The 19,771-nt window shown below is 45.5% G+C and overlaps 1 protein-coding gene across 2 annotated transcripts in view; it reads right to left on the minus strand.

Moving 5' to 3' along the window:
• itga4 (integrin alpha 4) overlaps positions 1–19,771 on the minus strand; it is a 215,404-nt gene that overhangs the window by 115,519 nt on the left and 80,114 nt on the right. For both annotated transcript variants that reach the window (XM_038789255.1, XM_038789256.1), the window contains exon 14: positions 7,987–8,141. In XM_038789255.1, the coding sequence (XP_038645183.1) occupies positions 7,987–8,141 (155 nt within the window). The remainder of the gene's footprint in view (positions 1–7,986; positions 8,142–19,771) is intronic.

The following is a 19,771-nucleotide window of genomic DNA, read 5'->3' on the forward strand; positions in this document are numbered from 1 at the left end:
ATTACCAAAAGGATGTGGATGCTTTGGAGAAGGTGCAGAGGAGGTTCACCAGGATGTTGCCTGGTATGGAGGGTGCTAGCTATGAAGAGAGGTTGAGTAGATTAGGATTATTTTCATTAGAAAGACGGAGGTTGAGGGGGGACCTCATTGAGGTCTAAAAAATCATGAGAGGTATAGACAGGGTGGATAGCAAGAAACTTTTTCCCAGAGTGGGGGACTCAATTACTAGGGATCATGAGTTCAAGGTGAGAGCGAAAAGGTTTTAGGGAGATATACGTGGAAAGTTTTTTATGCAGAGGGTGGTGGGTGCCTGGAACGCATTGCCGGCGGAGGTGGTACAGGCGGGCATGATAGCATCATTTAAGATGTATCTAGACAGATCCATGAATAGGCAGGGAGCAGAGGGATACAGATCCTTAGAAAATAGGTGACAGTTTTAAATAGAGGATCTGGATTGGCGCAGGCTTGGAGGGCCGAAGGGCCTGTTCCTATGCTGTAATTTTTCTTTGTTCTTCAGAGCCACAAAGAGAGAATTGTAATGGATTTTGTATTGTTCAAGTTTAGGCAAAACTAAAGTATGATTCTCCAAGCATAACAACTTACTGAAAACAGGAAATGTGTGCACCAAAGCCGCCGTCCCCCCCCCCCCCCCCCCCCCCCTCCCGAACACCCACATGCTGGTTTCCTCAACTTTAATCAGTTCTTTTATCATCTTTCTGAATCTTTTCATGCACGAGACTAAAACAGCCAAGATCAAATTAACAAAATGAAATGAACTGTTTTGTATTGGGTACAGTACTTCAGTTAAAATGATGAATTGTACTTTAAAAAGTCAATACAACAAAAATACGTCTTATACGGGGGCTCCGATTATTACAGACTCCGATAAAATGCCTCAAAAATACCATTCACCCCCTCCAGCTCCAATACCACCGTACCCTTCTCGTTTCTCACCCTTTCAAAATCCTACCACCCCACCAACAACATCTTGCCCAAAACAAAGAAAGCAATACAGGAGTATACCCAGTGCACATGAGAAAAAACAAAACAAAAACTGCTTCGCCCTCAGCCTCTCAAACCGGCACAAGTCCACCCCCCCCATATGCCCCATAAACCCCAACAACTGCTTAGCCATTGCCAAAACATTCTGGGACCGAGGGCACGACCGATCCAAGCCTGGATCCAGAACTATGTTAAAATCACCTCCTCAATCAGCTGGTGTGTGTCCAGGTCTGGAACCTTCGCTAAAACTCACATCACAATATCCACATTGTCCTAATTTGGGGCATATACATTCTCTCGCATCATAGGTGCCCCTCCAGATTCCCACTCACCATCACGATAATTCCCCCCAGATCAGTCACAATACTGTCCACCTCAAAGGCTACCCTTTTGTTAATCGCAGTAAGAAGTCTTACAACACCAGGTTAAAGTCAAACAGGTTTGTTTCAAACACGAGCTTTCGGAGCACGGCTCCTTCTTCAGGTGAATGGAAAGGCTTGTTCCAGAAAAAATGTGTCTGGAACAAGCCTTTCCATTCACCTGAAGAAGGAGCCGTGCTCCGAAAGCTCGTGTTTGAAACAAACCTGTTGGACTTTAACCTGGTGTTGTAAGACTTCTTACTGTGCTCACCCCAGTCCAACGCCGGCATCTCCACATCATGGCTTTTGTTAATCAGCATCGCCACCTCCCTCGTTTTCATATCTAATCCCGTGTGAAACACCTTCCCCACTCAGCCCTTCCTCAGGCTCGCCTGGCTCCCCAACTTCATGTGCATCTCCTTCAAAAACACAACATTCGTCTTCAAACTCCTCAAGTGAGCAAAAACATGCCACCTTTTGACCGGGTCATTCAAGACCCGGACGTCCCACGTACTCCCGCCTGCCCCCTGGTCAACCCTCTTCAACTAGCTCCCCCAGGTCCATGCCTCGCTCTCCCTCGGGCCCTCCCAAGATATTCGCTGCTATCTCCTCCTTCACAACAGCGCTACACCAACTCCACCCACGTCCGCCTCCCCCCCCAAAGACAGAAACAAAAGATAGCCACCCATCCCCATCCCACCCCGAACCCCCAGTTCACTCCAGTGAACTAGCCAAACAGCTAATATGGTGGCCCCACCCGAAGCCTAGGCCTACCCCCTTCCCCCAGGCGCCCCTCACCCACAACTCCCTGGAACACACCATAAAAAAGAGAAAAAAGTCTAAAAGAACACACTCACCCACTCCGTAACTGTGTCCATTAAATACACCCATCCGACCACCATACGAAACAACATTCCCCACATTAACTTCTCCATAGTTCAATGTCCTCACTCACAACCCAGTCCATGAGCGGCATGGTGGCACAGTGGTTAGCACTGCTGCCTCACAGCGCCAGAGACCCGGGTTCAATTCTGACCTTGGATGACGGTGTGGAGTTTGCGCATTCTCCCCGTGTGGGTTTCCTCTGGGAGCTCCAGTTTCCTCCCACAGTCCAAAGATGTGCAGGTTAAGTGGAACGGCCATTCTAAATTGCCCCATAGTGTCCAGGGATGTGTAGATTAGGTAAAGGTTGGTGGGATTAGGCAGGGGTGTGGGCACGGGTGGAGTGCTCTTTGGTGCAGACTTGATGGGCCGAATGGCCTCCTTCTGCACTGTAGGGATTCTATGATCTTTCATAAATTTGGTCGTCTCCTCTGGCACGTCGAAATAAAACTCCCGATTCTGATGAGGGACCCACAAACACCGGGTACAACACCCAAATCGTCTCCGCTTCCTTGTAGAAGCCAGCCTCGATGAGATTATACTTGGCCCACCTCTTGGCCAACTGCACTCCCAAATACTGAGCTTGTTATCTTCCCAGGTGCACTTTCTTGTCTGCTTCACTCATCTCAAATTGTTTTCCTTGTCGAGGAAGCGATGCATCCATACCACCATTGCCCTCGATGCCTTTCCCCTCCTTCAGCCTCCTCCTCGGCACCCTGTGCTTGCTCCACCTCAGGGAGACTGTCAAAGACCCCCTCCCAACTTCTTAAACATGTTCACCACACATTTTGTGGCCTGCGTTCCCTCAATCCATTCAGGCAGCCCCATAATCCATAGTTTCTGCCTCTTTGACAAATTCTCGAGGTCCTACACCTTCTCCCTCAACCTCTTTTGGCTCTCCACCACAAGCGCCATCTTAACCTCCATCGAGGCCAGCCGTTCCTCATATTCGTTCACCGACTCCTCCACTTTCTGGAGCGCATGGCCGTATGGCCCTGCACCTCCAAACTCTGCTCCACTCGCTTGATCGCCTCCCTCAGTGGCTCCATCATCGTTGCCAGGTCCTCTGAGTCCTTTGAGGCCTTCAGCCTCTGCTGCTCAATCTTTCCACCATCTGCCCCAGCACCCTCCACCATCTTTTCTTGTGTCACACCCTTAATACCCTCTCGTTCAAGCTGCTGCCTCCTACTCGTCACATAGAGCACCACTATCCCTCGATGCTCATACACCTTTCACCAACTAACAACCCTTAATTCGGGTGAAAAAGGACCATAGAGTTCCACCTCGAGTGGGAGCCACCAAATATGCGGCCACTCACTCCATGGCCACCACCGGAAGTCTATCAAGTAAAATCTATAACTGAAGGCGTTGAAAATCACAACATACAATTCAAAGCACAGGTTACTGTAAATTTTTCAATTTTAATGTTGCATTTCACTCCTCAGTTTGAATGTCAGAAATCTCAGTTAATGAGATTAACAACGACAGATCAAGGTCATAACCACCATAAGCAGGTTATGCTGTGGCCTCGCCATGTTAATCCAAAATGAACACAGGGTTGTGAGTTTGATCTTATAATGAAAAACCTGTGTACTTGGCAGAGCAAATTAATCAGGAATTAGCAGTGTGCAGCTTGTGTAATATGATCTTACTTCTATTGTTTGTTACCACAGTCGTTGTACAACTTGACTGTCCCCATATATTTAATTAGTTTCACGGAGTCATTTGCAATTTCCAGGTGTTCCTGGTGAAGATGTTAGACAGCAACATCCAATATAGAGTGCAGTGTGTTATACGCATGATAAAGCATACATTCCTTTTGTTTTCCTCCATATTCAGAACGCAGAACAGTATTCTCAGTCTAGTCTGTCGATTGGTCCAATAAAACAAACAATTACCAATTAAATAGCTAACTTTTCGAATACTTGTCGACTATATCAAATTATTATAATTGTTCACATATGATTAAGTTCATATTTTAATTGAATACATAAATAAATTAAATCTGACCTCGTTAATAGCAATTGACAGTGTTGTCCGTGCAACATTACTGAAGAAGTCTTACAACACCAGGTTAAAGTCCAACAGGCTTGTTTCAAATCACTAGCTTTCGGAGCACTGCTCCTCACCTGATGAAGGAGCAGTGCTCCGAAAGCTAGTGATTTGAAACAAGCCTGTTGGACTTTAACCTGGTGTTGTAAGACTTCCTACTGTGCTCACCCCAGTCCAACGTCGGCATCTCCACATCATTACTTTTCAGTAGCTGTTATCTTCAGAAGAGTACAATTATGGAATATTCAAGCCTTTTGGTTCTGTTAGACCATGTTGGCAAATTTAAAATGTTTATTTAGCCTATCAGAGAGCTCTCAGTTTCTGCAAACTGCCAACAGGTACAGGATCGAATGACATCACTTCATACCACTTAAATAGACTAAGGTTCTCATGAAGAACTAAAAAATCATTGTCATGAGTGCCTTTGCTTAATTTTGTTGTTGTTTGTATTAAAGTTGCATTGGATTGAATCATCAGATTGAAAAATATGATACTTAAGATTCTAAAAATGATAATCCTTCATAATCATTTAATTTTGAAAGATCTACCTCAGCTTTTAATAGATTTGAGACTGCAAAACCTGTAATTTGATATACAATTATTTGAAACTACTTTTGTCAGGCCACTCTGAAAGGTTTTTAAACTGTAAATAAAATTCTCATTGTCTCAGTGATACTAGAGTATAGATTTTTTAACTAAATATTAAAGAAAAAAATCACCATTTTGGCTCAAGGGGTCTGGAACTTATTATTGTGAAACAGCATTTTCATAATTGTTTAAATTAGAGATAGTCAATACTTAAATACACAAAATCTTCATTTCAAGCAAGCCATTTACATTTCCATGTAGTTTAAAACGTGTTGTGGAATAATAGAATGGCAGAATTGTTACAGCACAGAGAGGCGCCATTTGGCACATTATGTCTGCACCAGCTCTCAAATGAGTAATTCACCTGCTTTCCATTCCTCAGCCTTCGCCCAGTAACCCAGTTAATAGTCTAATTTCCTTATGAATGCTTCGACTGAACCTGCCTCCACCACACTCAGGTAGTGCACTCCAGAACCCAATCGTTTGCTATATGAAAACAAATTTCCTCATGTTTGGGCATTTCCTCAGGCAGCACAATAGCACAAGTGGATAGCACTGTGGCTTCACAGCGCCAGGGTCCCAGATTCAATTCTCCGCTAAGTCACTGTCTGTGCGGAGTCTGCACGTTCTCCCCGTGTCAGCGTGGGATTCCTCCTGGTTCTCTGGTTTCCTCCCACAGTCCAAAGATGTGCAGGTTAGGTGGATTGGCCATGCTAAATTGCCCTTAGTGACCAAAAAGGTTAGGAGGGGTTATTGGGTTACGGGGACAGGGTGGAAGTGAGGGCTTACGTGGGTCGGTGCAGACCCAATGGGCCAAATGGCCTTCTTCTGCACTGTATGTACTATGTTGCTTCCCCTTCTTTTAATCTTTAAATCTGTGCCCTCCCATTCTCAATGAGTGGGAACAGCTCCTCAAAACCTACTCTGTCCAGACCCCTCGTGATTTTGAATACCCCTATCAAATCCCCTCTCAGCCTTCTCTTCCTCAAGGAAAACAGTTCTAACTTCTCCAATCTATCTTCATAACTGAAGTTTCTCATCCCTGGAACCATGCTTGTCAATCTTTTCTGCGCTTTCTCCAATGCCTTCCATCTTTCCTAAAGTGCGGCGTCCAGACAGAATGCAATATTCCAGCTGAGGCTTAACTAGCATTTTGAACAAGTTTGGCATAACCTCCTTGCTCTTGTACTCTGTGCACCTATTAATAAAGCCTAACCATAAACACTTAACCTGTTCAGCTACCTTCAGTGACTTATGCACCTATACTCTCAAGGTCCCTCTGCTCCTATACCATCTTTAGAATCGTCTCCCCAGCAAAATTAATCACTTCACATTTTTCCACATTGAACTTCATCTGTCACCTGACCATCCATTCCACCAACTTGCCTGTATCCTTTCAAATTTCTACACTCTTTTCCCCAAGTTCACAATGTTTCCAAGTTTCATATCATGCGCAAATTTTGAAACTGTGCCCTGCACACCGAGGTTGAAGTTATTAATATACTTAAAGAAATGAAAGGGTCCCAACACCGATCCCAGTAAACTCCACTACAAGCCTGACTCTAACCTGAAAAACATCCATTCACCACTATTCTCTGTTTCCTGTTTACTCAGTTAATTTGGTATCCATGAAGCCACTGTTCCTTTTATTCCATGAGCTATAACTTTGCTCACAAGTCTGTTGTATGGCACAGTATCAAGTTTCTTCTGGAAATCTATGTACACCACATCAACAGCATTATCCTCATCAGCCATCTCTGTCACCTCTCAACAAATTAGTCAAAAAACTATTTTTCCCCACCAAATCCATGCTGGTTTTTCTTGTTCGCCTGGCTATTACCAGTTTTTGCCCCAAGTTATCATTTCCAGAGTTTTCCCCATCAATAACATTAGCCCTATGGTTGATAAGTTTATTTTTACACCCTTCTTTGTACAAGGGTTGAACATCTGCAATTCTCTTGCAAGTCTTTTGAAACCACCCGAGTCTAAAGAAGACTGGAAAATTATATCCAATGCATTCATAATTTGCACCCGCACTTGAGTCAGCATCATTGGATGCTTCTCATCTGGTCCTTGTTCTTTCTCATCTTTAAAAATAGACAGCCTATCTAATATCTCCTCCTTATCAATTTTAAATCTTTCTCACATATTGATTATCTCCTCCTTCACCATGGCCTGAATAGCATTGTCTTCCTTGGTGAAGACAGGTGCAAAGTATAAATTTAAGACCTCAGCTATCTCCCCCCCCCCCCCCACCCCCCCTCCTCCCCCCCCCCCCCCACCCCCCCACCCCCCCCCCCCACGTCTCCATGGAAATTTCCTTTTTGGTCCCTAATTGGCCCTTCTCCTCTTTTACCACACTTATATTATTTATATGCCTACAAAAGACTTATGGATTCTCTTTTCCACAGAATCCACAGAATTCCTTCAGTGCAGGAGGTGGTCATTCGGCCCATCGAGTCTGCATTGACCCTCCGAAAGAGGGCCCTACCTCGGCCCACTCCCCCACCTTACTCCCATAACCCTACAACTTAACCTGCACATCCCTGGACACCACGGGGCAATTTTATCATGGTCAATCACCTAATTTGTACATCTTTGAACTGTGGGAGGAAACCGGAGCACCCGGAGGAAACCCACACAGACATGGTTCAAGGTCGGAATTGAACTACTGAGCCACCACGCCACCCTTTTTGTGTTAGCTACATATTCCATTTTTTAATAATTATAATATTTTCCCAGAAAATAATTTCAGGAACCATAGAGGTGAGAGAAAGTTAAATCAATTTACTGATTTCAAATAAGGAGGATGCATCAAAGAGCAAATTTATCGCTCCACATTTACTCAATGGTAACCAAGGGCTTTATTGCTTAAACTAGGTTCTTTGCTTAAAATAGGTCCTTCTGTCCTATAAGTTAAATATCACTGATATCTAACAGCAGAACAAGAGCAAACTATTGTCAAGTATAATCTAATATTATCACCTATGTCATCTGCAGCTATGTCACAATAAAATTAATGTTCAAATGCAAACAGTCATAACACAGAGTATTAAAGTTCAAGTAAAGTTCAACAATCACAATGCACTGGTGTGATTATTACCTATGTGACCAGGAATCTTCTTTCCTTTGTAACCAAAGCAGAGAGTAACATTGACACATACAACAGGCTTCCCGTTCTCAAAACATTCCTTTTTTGTACGGTTGATTGAAGGAGGCAGAGACAGGAAGGCTTCAATATTCACAACAGGCCTGCTCCTGCAAGGCAAGGAGAACAGTAATTACTAATCACAAAAGACTGAAAATCAGGAAATGTCATTACCCCGATTAAAATGTGAGCAGTGATTTCATGGTTTGCAACAGTGCCTTTTTAAAAACAATGAGAAAATAACTTGGGTTAATGCAAATAACAGGGTTGGTTACAAAAATATGTTGGGGAGAAAAGCTAGCTCCCATGCCAATTTACACAATTTTGCTATTTTTAGCATGTGCGGTGAGATGCAAGGAGAACCACCTGTACAACAGGCTGGACAGTGAATGCTGAACTGTACTAAATCCTCAAAATCAACTGGGAGCTGCAATCAGGAGATATTTCAGCACCTGAAACAGAAAAAGCTAATTGACCATTTACCACACTTCTGTAGATTTGGGCGTTACTGACTGAAAAAGCCAATTTGTTTGTCTGGGGAATGCAACAATTCTGTAAGCACTTGGGGAGAGACAGAGCACACTTTAAAGAACATATGGCTACCTTCCCAGAAGTGTCTGGTACAGCAAGCATGAAAGGAGGTAGCTTAAAGCAGCCAACACCAGTCAGGCAACACGGTCTCAGATGTGGATGGTCTACCTGCTGATCTCTGTCATTGTGTCATACACAAGAGGTCTGGAACCACTAGAATCCCAGCAGGTTGTCAGTAAATCCTGCAACCAGCCAACACACTTGTTCCTTCCACAAAGGAATTATTTAGAAAGGGTAGCGGCTAGGTGTCACACATCAGAAACAAAATATGTGTATCAAGGGGCAGCATGGTGCCAACTCAATCTGTCAACACTCACACACGACATAATACAGAAAGCAACTGCCCTGCATTTGACTCGAGTATTGTGCTGAGTAATTATTTGTCCTTGCTTACAATAAAGCAGCATAAGATGGTAATAAATGGCACTTTTGAATAACTGAACATGAAAATGTAGAACAAGAGGCCTGGGCACAATTACTCAGCAGATGTGATTCGAGCCTTTACAAAATGGCCTGTCATTGGCAGTCCTTAGAAGTCATCTTGACCTTGCTGCAATGTTGATACAACTGCTAATTGCTCACTGGCATTTTCACCCTCTTCATTTGGCATGGCTTTGCCAGTCTAATCATCAATATGGAAGCTAAGACTTCTTTTCAGGGTAGTGAAAGGAGAATGTAGCAGAGAACAATTACGCGGCATGCCCTTGGGATCAGTTGTCTTGTAGCCCTACCCAAGTAATTCATACACATGAAGTGCTGCTTCAGGATACCAATGGTCTAATGATTTTAGTTGTAGCATGCATTTGCTTGCTGCTTCTGTCTGCATTGCAATGTATAACATGAGGCATGTGGACAAAGGACAATTCTGACCTTCCTAATTCCATTCTTCATTTCCCTTAAAATACTGGTAGAATAGATCACTGCCTTAAAATAGAGGCATTATGACAGCTTCCAAGTAAGAATTAATCTATATCCCTTGGTTGTTACGTACTATGATCGCATTATAATTTAAACCAAGTCTTGGGGTCATAAAGTAGGTGATATATACGTAGTCTTTGTTGTCTTCTGGATTCATGCCGGTCACTGAAAGTGTTGCAGATTAATTTTCCAGATTTTGTTTTAGCCGCTTTCGGAAGATTCCCTGATTGATAGTGGGTGCGTATGTGCGGCCACAGCATGCTGCAGGCATTGTGGTTGCGTGGGCCAGCTTGATGGATCAACTGATTTTTGTATATTCATACATAGGTAGAGATGAAAGGTTAAACCTTGGGCCTTTCAATGTTGGCATGAACGCAGATTTTGACTCTCCGGACTCTGGGAAACCTAGTCGTTCTATAGCCCTCCTAACAATGCATCTATGAGTTCCTTGTGGGTAGCAAACTGAAGAAATGCTCCTGTTCCAGCCTGGAAAGTGATTTAAAAATAAAAGTTGTGATCATCTTGATGGCTGTTAGTACTTTCCTTCCTACATTACAACAGCAACTACACATGCAATCTACTTAAGTGACTACAAAATGTGTTGTGACACCCAGAAGATGTGAAAGGCGTGATATAATTGCTGACATTTCTTTGTTACGATAAGCAGATGCACAGTAATGTAACTGCCTCTTGTTAAACTTGAACCTATGGAATCAGCACATCCTCCATCAGCACCAGGCAGGCTATGCTTGAGAATGTAGATGCAATGGGATGTAAAGCACAAATTCAGGCAGCAAATCTCTGCCATCAGTGATGTCAGATCACGTGTCACTGGAATTTAGAGAGAGAGAGATGGTTCTGGAAGGAGCCGAGTGCTTATTTATCCCTGTACATAGAACTTTAAAAATTAATTAACTTAAGAGACTTTGTTTCCTGTAGTCCTTGTTAAACATACCCTGGGCGCATTTATGATGACACTTCACTATGGTGCAACTTAACCGTCACATGATTACAAATTCTGCCATCAAAATGGTTTGGGACTCATGATGGAGCAAGATGGTCACCCTGTTGTTTTGCCGCTGATTCAACTCCTGAGGTTAATTTGGCCCCCATGGGTCACTGCCCCACTTCGAACTGAGATGGGTGATTCGGGTGACTATGATGTAAGCAGTCGCACAAATGGTGGCTCCCGCCAAGTTACGAGATTTTTGACCATTTCTGCTCGGATTATGAGCGATTATTTGAAGGAAATTGGGGTAGTATACTGGATGAAGCTCCCCTCGTTTGAGTGATGTCTGATAAAAATAAGCAGAAGCCAGGTAAGGGAGTGTCATCAGAATCAAAAGTTCCTCGTGTTTCAACAGGGTGACAACTTCTGCTGAGTCGGAGGCCCCTCAGTGGATGACTGAGAAGTTGATTAGTTTCCTGATTGAAGAATTTAAGAAGCAGTGGCAGGCTGTCACTGAGGATCTGGAGTTGGCAATGGAGGTGGCTTTGACCCCAATTCAAGCAGCCATGAACAAAATGGACCGATGGATAAAAGTACAGGGGATGACGAGACAGAAGGTGGAGGTGGTGCTTTCCAATCAGAGTGATCGGATTGTCTCCCTGGAGGCAGAGATGGCTGAAGGGTGCAAATTCCTGAAGGCCAAGGTTGACGATCTAGAGAACTCCTCCAGGCGGCAAAAAAGAGTAATTGGGCTGCAGGAGAGACTGAAGAGACCTATCTTCATGGACTACATGTCCAAGATGTTCGGAAAGTTGAGAAGGGAGGGGGTCTTTCCGACCCTTTCTAAGTTGGACCTGGCCCATCGGTCGCTGAGGCAGAAGCCCAGGTCTGGATGATCATAGTCAGATTTAATTGGTACTTGGACAAGGAGCGGGCCCGGAGGTGGATGAAGGACCATCGACACTGTAAATGGGAGGGCCATGCCATCAGAATGTCCCAAGACATTAGGACAGAGTTGGTGAGAAGGCGTGCAGCGTTTATTATAGCCAAGGCTGCACTTTACAAGAGCAAAGTGAGATTTGAAGTGGTGTACCCAACTCATCTTTGGGTGATGTTCAAGGACAGGGACTATTACTTTGACGTGCCGGAGGAGGTGAATGAGTTCTTTAGGAAGCATGGACTGGGGGTGAACTTAAGTGCTTACAGAAGTTACAGTGCAGAAGGAGGCCATTTGGCCCATCGAGTCTGCACCGGCCCTTACAAAGAATGCCCTACTGAAGCCCACGTATCCACCCTATCGCCGTAAACCAGTAACTCCCACTTAACATTTTTTGGACACTAAGGGCAATTTAGCATAGCCAATCCACCTAACCCGCACATCTTTGGACTGTGGGAGGAAACCGGAGCACCCAGAGGAAACCCACGCAGACACGGGGAGAACGTGCAGACTCCACACAGACAGTGACCCAGCCGGGAATCGAACCTGGGACCCTGGAGCTGTAAAGCAACTGTGCTAACCACTATGCTACCGTGCTGCCCACCAATGCTTGGTCTACGGAGCTCATTGCCTGTTCTTTGTAAAGTTCATCTGTATTTGTATTTTTTGTGGGAATTTTGTAACTTAGGAATGCGCCTCGGCTTGGTGAGGGGTGTTTTTTTTCTGGGTGAAGTTGGGGTGAGTATACTGCACTGTTGGGAGTTTTGTAATTATTTTTTGTGTGTGAAGGAGGGTGGATAGGTGTCAATTTTCCTTGATGGTTTTGTATTAAAGTTTGGTTGGAGCAAGGGGAGGTGTTGATGGTTGTTCTACCTTTTAGCTGACTTTGATTTCTACTCTGTGCAGGGGTCACCCTGCTAGCAGTATAGCTAGTAAATGGGAGTGGCGAAGGGAGATGTCCGCAGCTGGTTACTGTTTGGGGGGGGGGGGGGGGGGGGGGGGGGGGGGGTTTAATTTTTAAGATAATGGGTGTGGACCTTTTGTTGGGTTTGAGGATAGGGCTGGGGGATGGGGGTTTGCTTTCTTTGTTAGTTAGTTGTTTGGTTTTCAGGGTGGGGTAGAGTTGGGAGGGGGTGGATGAAATATTTACAGTCCCTTTATTTCTGGTCAGGCTTTATGGGAGATTCAGCATGTAGGCCTGGAGCTGGCGCAGGTGGAGGCACTGCTAGATTTCCTCACAGTGTGGATATGGCTGATCCTGGGTCGGGGGAGGGTGTGCCAATGGCCTCCTGTCCGATTGGTAACATGGAATGTGAGGGGTTAAATAGCCCAGTAAAAAGGTTTTAGGTGTTTGCGCAACTGAGAAGTTTGAAGGAGGATGTGATAGAGATAGAACAGTACAGCACAGAACAGGCCCTTTGGCCCTCGATGTTGTGCCGAGCAATGATCACCCTACTCAAACCCACGTATCCACCCTATACCCGTAACCCAACAACCCCACCTTAACCTTACTTTTTAGGACACTACGGGCAATTTAGCACGGCCAATCCACCTAACCCGCACATCTTTGGACTGTGGGAGGAAACCGGAGCACCCGGAGGAAACCCACGCACACACGGGGAGGACGTGCTGATTCCACACAGACAGTGACCCAGCCAGGAATCGAACCTGGGACCCTGGAGCTGTGAAGCATTTATGCTAACCACCATGCTACCGTGCTGCCCTGGTGGTTTTCTTTCTTGCAGGAGACCCATTTGAAAATCAAGGATCAAACAAAGTTGCAGAAGCGTTGGTGGGACACATATATCACTCAAGTTTTGATAAGGCATGGGGTGGCCACTGTTGATTAATAAGAGGATTAATACATTGGCAGGCCCAGGAGGGAGGGATGTGATCGTCAGTGGGTCGCTGGCAGGCACACCGGTGGTGTTGATTAATGTGTATTGCACCAAATTGGGACAACAGCATCAATAAGGTGCTGGCGTCCTTCCCAGACTTTGATTCAGATTGGTTAATTATGTGGGGGCACTTCAGCTGTGTTGGATCCTAGGCTGGATTGGTCGAGTCCCAGGTCTCTTGAGTTCATCAGGAATTGCAAAGGAGTTGTCAGTGTTTATGGAACAGCTGGGGGGGGGGGGCAGACCCATGGAGGTTTAAGTTTCCAAGAGATAGGGAAGTTCTCCCCCTCCCCCCCGACATCCATAGCGTTTACTCTTGGATTGACTTCTTTGTGGTGGGTAGGTCTCTTCTCACTGGGGTAAAGGGGGTGAGGTGTACTCGACAATCGTCACATCAAATCACGCTCCGCATTTTGTGAACTTGTTGGTGGAGCGGGGCTGCTCTGAGCGAACCCGTGAATATTGGACATGGCGTTGTGCATGTATACGGGGTTTTGTGAGTGCGTATACTCAGCCATTGGGAAGTATGTTCAGTTCAGCAGGAGTGCAGTCCTGCCTTCTACGCTCTGGGAGCGTAACCTGTAAAGAGTCACAGTTTAACATTACAAAACCCAAATTCGCTACAGCACTGCAGGAGATGTTAGCAGACATGTTAGCAAGGGACATCCTGCCGCCAACGCTAACACAGGCCACCATATCATTGATACTCAAAAAGACAAAGACCTAACGGAATGCAGATCCTACAGACCCATTTCGCTGCTCAATGTAGATGTGAAAATGCACACAAAGGTCCCGGCTTAGTGGCTGGAGAACTGCATACCAGAGGTGGTCGCAGTAGACCAGACAGGCTTTTGTTGAGGGTAGAATACTAACTGTGAATATTAGAACACTGCCTAACGTGATAATAACCCCATCCGGGAAGAGAACACAAGAGGTAATTGTCTCCCTGGATGCCGAAAAGGCCTTTGACAGAGTCAAGTGGAAATATCTCAGAGGGACTGAAGTGGTCTGGAGTAGGGACATGGTTCGCCTCATGGGAAACTCTTGTTCAACACTCCAAGGCAAGCATTCAGACAAATGCCACCAGCTCTGAATATTTAAAGCTGCACACAGGCACAAGGCAGGGATGCCCGCTCCGCTGGGGTGCCTGGTTTCCTGGCCCTGCCCAAACTATGGTACTACCACTGGGCAGCCCCAGCAGACAGAGTGAGGATGGGTGAAAAATCAGACACGGAATGGGTGAGGGTGGAGGAAAGCTCCTGTACAGGAACCACCCTCCGGGCCCTCATCACGGCAGCACTCCCATCCCCGCCAACAAAACACTCAATAAACCCAGTGGTAGTAGCTATCCTGAGAACCAGGAACCAGATGAGGCAGCACTTCAGTCTGACCGAAATGTCCACCATGACCACCATCTGCAGCAACCATAGGTTCACACCAGCCATGCTTGACCCCACCTTTAAGAGGTGGAGACAGGACGGGGGGGGGGGATACTGACGGTTAGAGACTTGTACACCGAGGACAGACTAGCAACCGAGGGGAACTGACGGAGAGACTAAAATTACCAAACTGCAATTAACTCTTAACATCTACAGGTCAAGAGCTTTCTCCGCAAGGAGACAACAGCATACCCATGGACCCGAGAAGCACAATACTAGAGTAGATAGTGGAGGCAGAGAGTCTAGGGAAGGGAAAGTGTGGGGACCTGTACGTACGACTATTAGAAAGGATGCGCTCCCCACTGGACGAAACACAGGAAAAATGGGAGGAGGAGCTAGAGATGGAAATAGGGTGGGGCTCTGGAGCGAAGCACTGAACAGGGCCAACTCCACGTCATCATGCACAAGGCCTTATGCAGCGGAACATTGTGCACAGAGTGCACCTGACAAGAACCAGAATCATAGAATTTACAATGCAGAAGGAGCCCATTCGGCTCATTGAGTCTTCGCCGACTCTTGGGAAGAGTACCCTACTTATGCCCACACCTCCACCCTATCCCCGTAACCTAGTAACCCCAACTAACCTTTTCGACACTAAGGGGCAATTTATCGTGGCCAATCCACCTAACCTGCACATCTGTGGACTGAGGGGGGAAACCGGAGCGCCCGTAGGAAACCCACGCAGACACAGAGAGAAAGTGCAAACTCCACACAGTCACCCGAGCTGTGAGGCAGCAGTGCTGACCACTATGCCACCCTCATGAGCAGGTTCTTTCCAGAGGTGGAGGACAAATGTGAACCGTGACAGGGAGGCCCGGCCAACCATGGCAACATGTTCTGGGCATGCCCCAGACTTGTCGGCTTTTGGACAGCCTCCTTTGAGATGTCCAAGATGTGGGGGTGAGGTTGGTGTCGTGCCAAGAGTGGCAGTCTGCGAGGTATTGAACCAGCCAGCACAATTCATGGGGAGAAGGCTGACCGCCCTTGCCTTTGCTTCCCTAATCACCTGCACGGGAGCCAACAGGACTGCAGAGAACGGGGCCACAAGACCTGGAACCCCCAAAGAAATGCCGAGAGCAGGATTGGGAAGGGGGAGAGGGAGGGGAAGAGGGCGATACCAATTGACAAAGGGTGGGGAGGGAAGGGGAAGACATCTCACACTTGTAAATACCCCATAACTGCCCATTGTACAATAAGCAACCCAGGAAAGGACCCTGAAGCAACAAATGGAGGGAGCAGAGGGACCAGGGGAGATCGGTACAGAGGAAAAAGACTTGTACTGTATATTGTAACTGACACATATATACTTGCCAAATGTACAGTGTATAAAATCTAAAAACTTCAATAAAAACTATTTAAAAAACATTACGGAGCCCAGAAATAGAGAAGCTATCATGGAGCATTTGTGGGCTGGAGGAGATTACAGAGATAAGCAGGGACAGGCCATATAGTACCCTGGGGCAGCATGGTGGTTAGCATAAATGCTTCACAGCTCCAGGGTCCCAGGTTCGATTCCCGGCTGGGTCACTGTCTGTGTGGAGTCAGCACGTCCTCCCCGTGTGTGCGTGGGTTCCCTCCGGGTGCTCCGGTTTCCTCCCACAGTCCAAAGATGTGCGGGTTAGGTGGATTGGCCATGCTAAATTGCCCGTAGTGTCCTAATAAAAAAAGTAAGGTTAGGGGGGGGGGGGTTGTTGGGTTACGGGTATAGGGTGGATACGTGGGTTGAGTAGGGTGATCATGGCTCGGCACAACATTGAGGGCCGAAGGGCCTGTTCTGTGCTGTACTGATCTATGTTCTAGTGATTTGAAAATTTAAAAAACAGTTCTACACTTAACCGGGCACCCAGGTTTGTCTGTGAGCAGAGAGAGTTTTGGTGAATGATAGGGCGGCAAGGTAGCACAGTGGCGAGCACTGTTGCTTCATTGGTCCGGAGTTCCGGATTCGATTCCAGGCTTGGGTCACTGTGCTGAGTCTGCACCTTCTCCCAGTGTCTATTTGGGTTTCCTCCTGTGCTCTGATTTCCTCTCACAAGTCTTTATAGACGTGCTTGTTAGGTGGAATGGACATTCTGAATTCTCCCTCAGTGTACCCGAACAGGCGCCGGAATGTGGTAACTCGGGAATTTTCACAGTAACTTCATTGCAGTGTTAATATAAGCCTACTTGTGATAATAATAAAATTATTTGGGAAATGAACAAGAGATCGCTTCTCGGCCTTTTGGCTAAGATTGAGTGTGAGGTCAGGTGTAATGCCTGGATCTGGTATGTCTTTCTTATGGGGACCATGAATTGGATTCCATTTGAATTGGTTTTTGGAGCAGGCAAGGCGCTGGATTAAGGGTTTTCCCCTGTCCACACTCTGAGCTCTGGCTTTGTAACTCTGATAAAGTAATAAAAAAAGTTTTAAAAAGGAAATGAACAAGAGGTATGGATGACCCTCAGCTTACAGAAGATAAAATGTGGATTATCTGCCAGGTAAACAAAGCAAAAAACCAATTCTATAAAAAAGGCACAGATAAGAACATAGGAATTAGGAGCAGAAGTGGCAATTCAGCCTTCAAGCCTGCTCTGCCATTCAATCAGATCATGGCTGACCTCTGACTGGTCTCAAATCCACCTGTTGTCCATATCCCTTTAACCCATTTTTTTTTCTTGAAACCATTGAATGATTCAGACTCCACTGCACTATGGGGCAGCAAGTTCCACGTATTTACCACCTTCCCCAAGAAGTAGTTCCTCCTCATCTCAGTTTTAAATCTACCACCTCTCAACCTATTGTTCTAGGTTGCCTCACAAAACGGAACATTTGGTCTGCATTTTAGTATTTTATATATCTCAATCAGTTCCCCCCTCATCCTTCTAAACTCCAGCGAGTATAAGCCCAAACTGTTTAATCTCTCCTCATACGTCAACCCTTTCAATCCCGGAATCAATCTGGTGAACCTTCTCTGAACTGCCGTAAATACCACCACATCCTTCTCAAATAAGGAGACCAATACTGGACACAATACTCCAGACGTGGTCTCACCAACATCCTATACAATTTCAACAACGTGAGGATCAGGATTTCAGCAACAGAACAACATGAGGCATGGGTGGATGTTACTGAGATGGAAACAGAAGATCTCAGTGATAGAACATAGAGCATACAGTGCAGAAGGAGGCCATTCGGCCCCTCGAGTCTGCACCGACCCACTTACACTTCCACACTAACCCCGTAACCCAATAAACCCTCCTAACCTTTTTTTGGTCACTAAGGGCAATTTATCATGGCCAATCCACCTAACCTGCATGTCTTTGGACTGTGGGAGGAAACCGGAGCACCCAGAGGAAACCCACACAGACACGGGGAGAACATGCAAACTCCACACAGACAGTGACCCAGCGGGGAATCGAACCTGTGACCGTGGCGCTGTGAAGCCACAGTGCTATCCACTTGTGCTACCGAGCATGGAACTGTGGTTGACATTTCACTCATTGCAGGATCTAACATGACACAAAGTTTGCAGACTGTGCGGTTCAGCCACAGTTGCCAAAGCAAGGCATAAAGTCATTGGCCAAGAACCAGAGCTTATGGCAAGGACCAAAGACAATGGTTTCAGTTTTCAGAATATTTAGTTCAAGGTGGTCTACGCCTAGCAAGTACTGGGTGTCAGCCAAACGATCAGAGAATTTAGCAACAGCGAAATAATCCAGCTAGGTATAGTCAGTGTGCATGTCAATATGATGTTTTCTTTTCAGTTAGTGTCATTGAGGGGCAGCATGTAGATGAAAAATAGGAGGGATGGGGATCAAGGATATACCCTTGGGGAACACCAGAGGTATTGCCGTAAGTGTGGGAAGAGAAGGCATTTCGGGGATGATTCTCTGGCTATGATTAGATAAATAAGAATGATACCAGACAATCTACCCAGGTGGATGATAATGGAGAGGGGCTGGAGATGAATGGTGTGGTCAACTGTGCCCAAGGTCACACAGATTGCAAGTGGCTATTTTATGTGTGTCCAAGTCACATTGGATATCATTATTCTGACTTTGATGAGAGTTCTCAATTCTGTAGCAGAGGTGGAAACCTGACTAAGGGGTACCGAGAAATATGAACATGGATTTGGTAAGTGAAAGAAAGTTCAAGAACTTGAGGAAAGAAAGATTGGCAATGGGATGGTAGTTTGCAAGGGTGGAGAATTAAGGATCGTTTTTTGAGGAGATGGGTAATGCCTACAAATATGGAGGAGGAGGTAGGGAATAGTATTTGAAAAGAGAGTTTTTAATAATATCAGCAAACATGGGAGCCAGATAGAAAAGTTCAGCAGTTAGCAGTTCAGTGTGAATAGGGTGATAGGTCTCTTGGGCAGGGTGAGCTCAGAGAGGGCACAAGGGATAATAGGAGAGAAACTAGAGAAAGATGATTCCAGGGTTAGGGATGGGGTGAAGGCACTTAGAGGAGTTACTCGGTTTGCTACATTTACCACACAGGTGCCATTTGCCTCCCCTCCAAGGAGCATGATCACTTGCCTGAAGATGTATATTGTATCATTTCTAGCAATTAGGGTCAAATTTCATGATGGGAGTGAGAAATAAAGTGAAGGTAAAGGGACCTTTGGCACAACTGGCATGATTTATTTTCCTTTGTTGTTGGTGTTCAACTAAACATACCATATCAGAATTAGTTAATTTTTAGCAACAAATTCTACTTCACAGTGCAAAATATTTTTAGCACTGTGGTCAGTGTAATTATAGATTACATGTTTTTAATAAAACCCAGCTGTGAATGGGCAGAACTTTGTAAACAACTGTGCTGCAAAAACATGTGTCATCAGATTTTTCTGAATTTTCAGAAATAAATCTAGGCCAAGCTTAACCAGACACATTTGAATTTTTTTTGTTTCATCAAATATTCAACGTGAATTAACACAAATTTATTTTATTTTTCTGATTTTTAATGGCAAACCCAACGTGTTTTCCCAACTTAAATGACAATGATTCAATTGGTAAACCCTTCCTCATC

Source organism: Scyliorhinus canicula, chromosome 2 (assembly GCF_902713615.1).
Source record: "Scyliorhinus canicula chromosome 2, sScyCan1.1, whole genome shotgun sequence".
Classification (NCBI taxonomy): domain Eukaryota; kingdom Metazoa; phylum Chordata; class Chondrichthyes; order Carcharhiniformes; family Scyliorhinidae; genus Scyliorhinus; species Scyliorhinus canicula.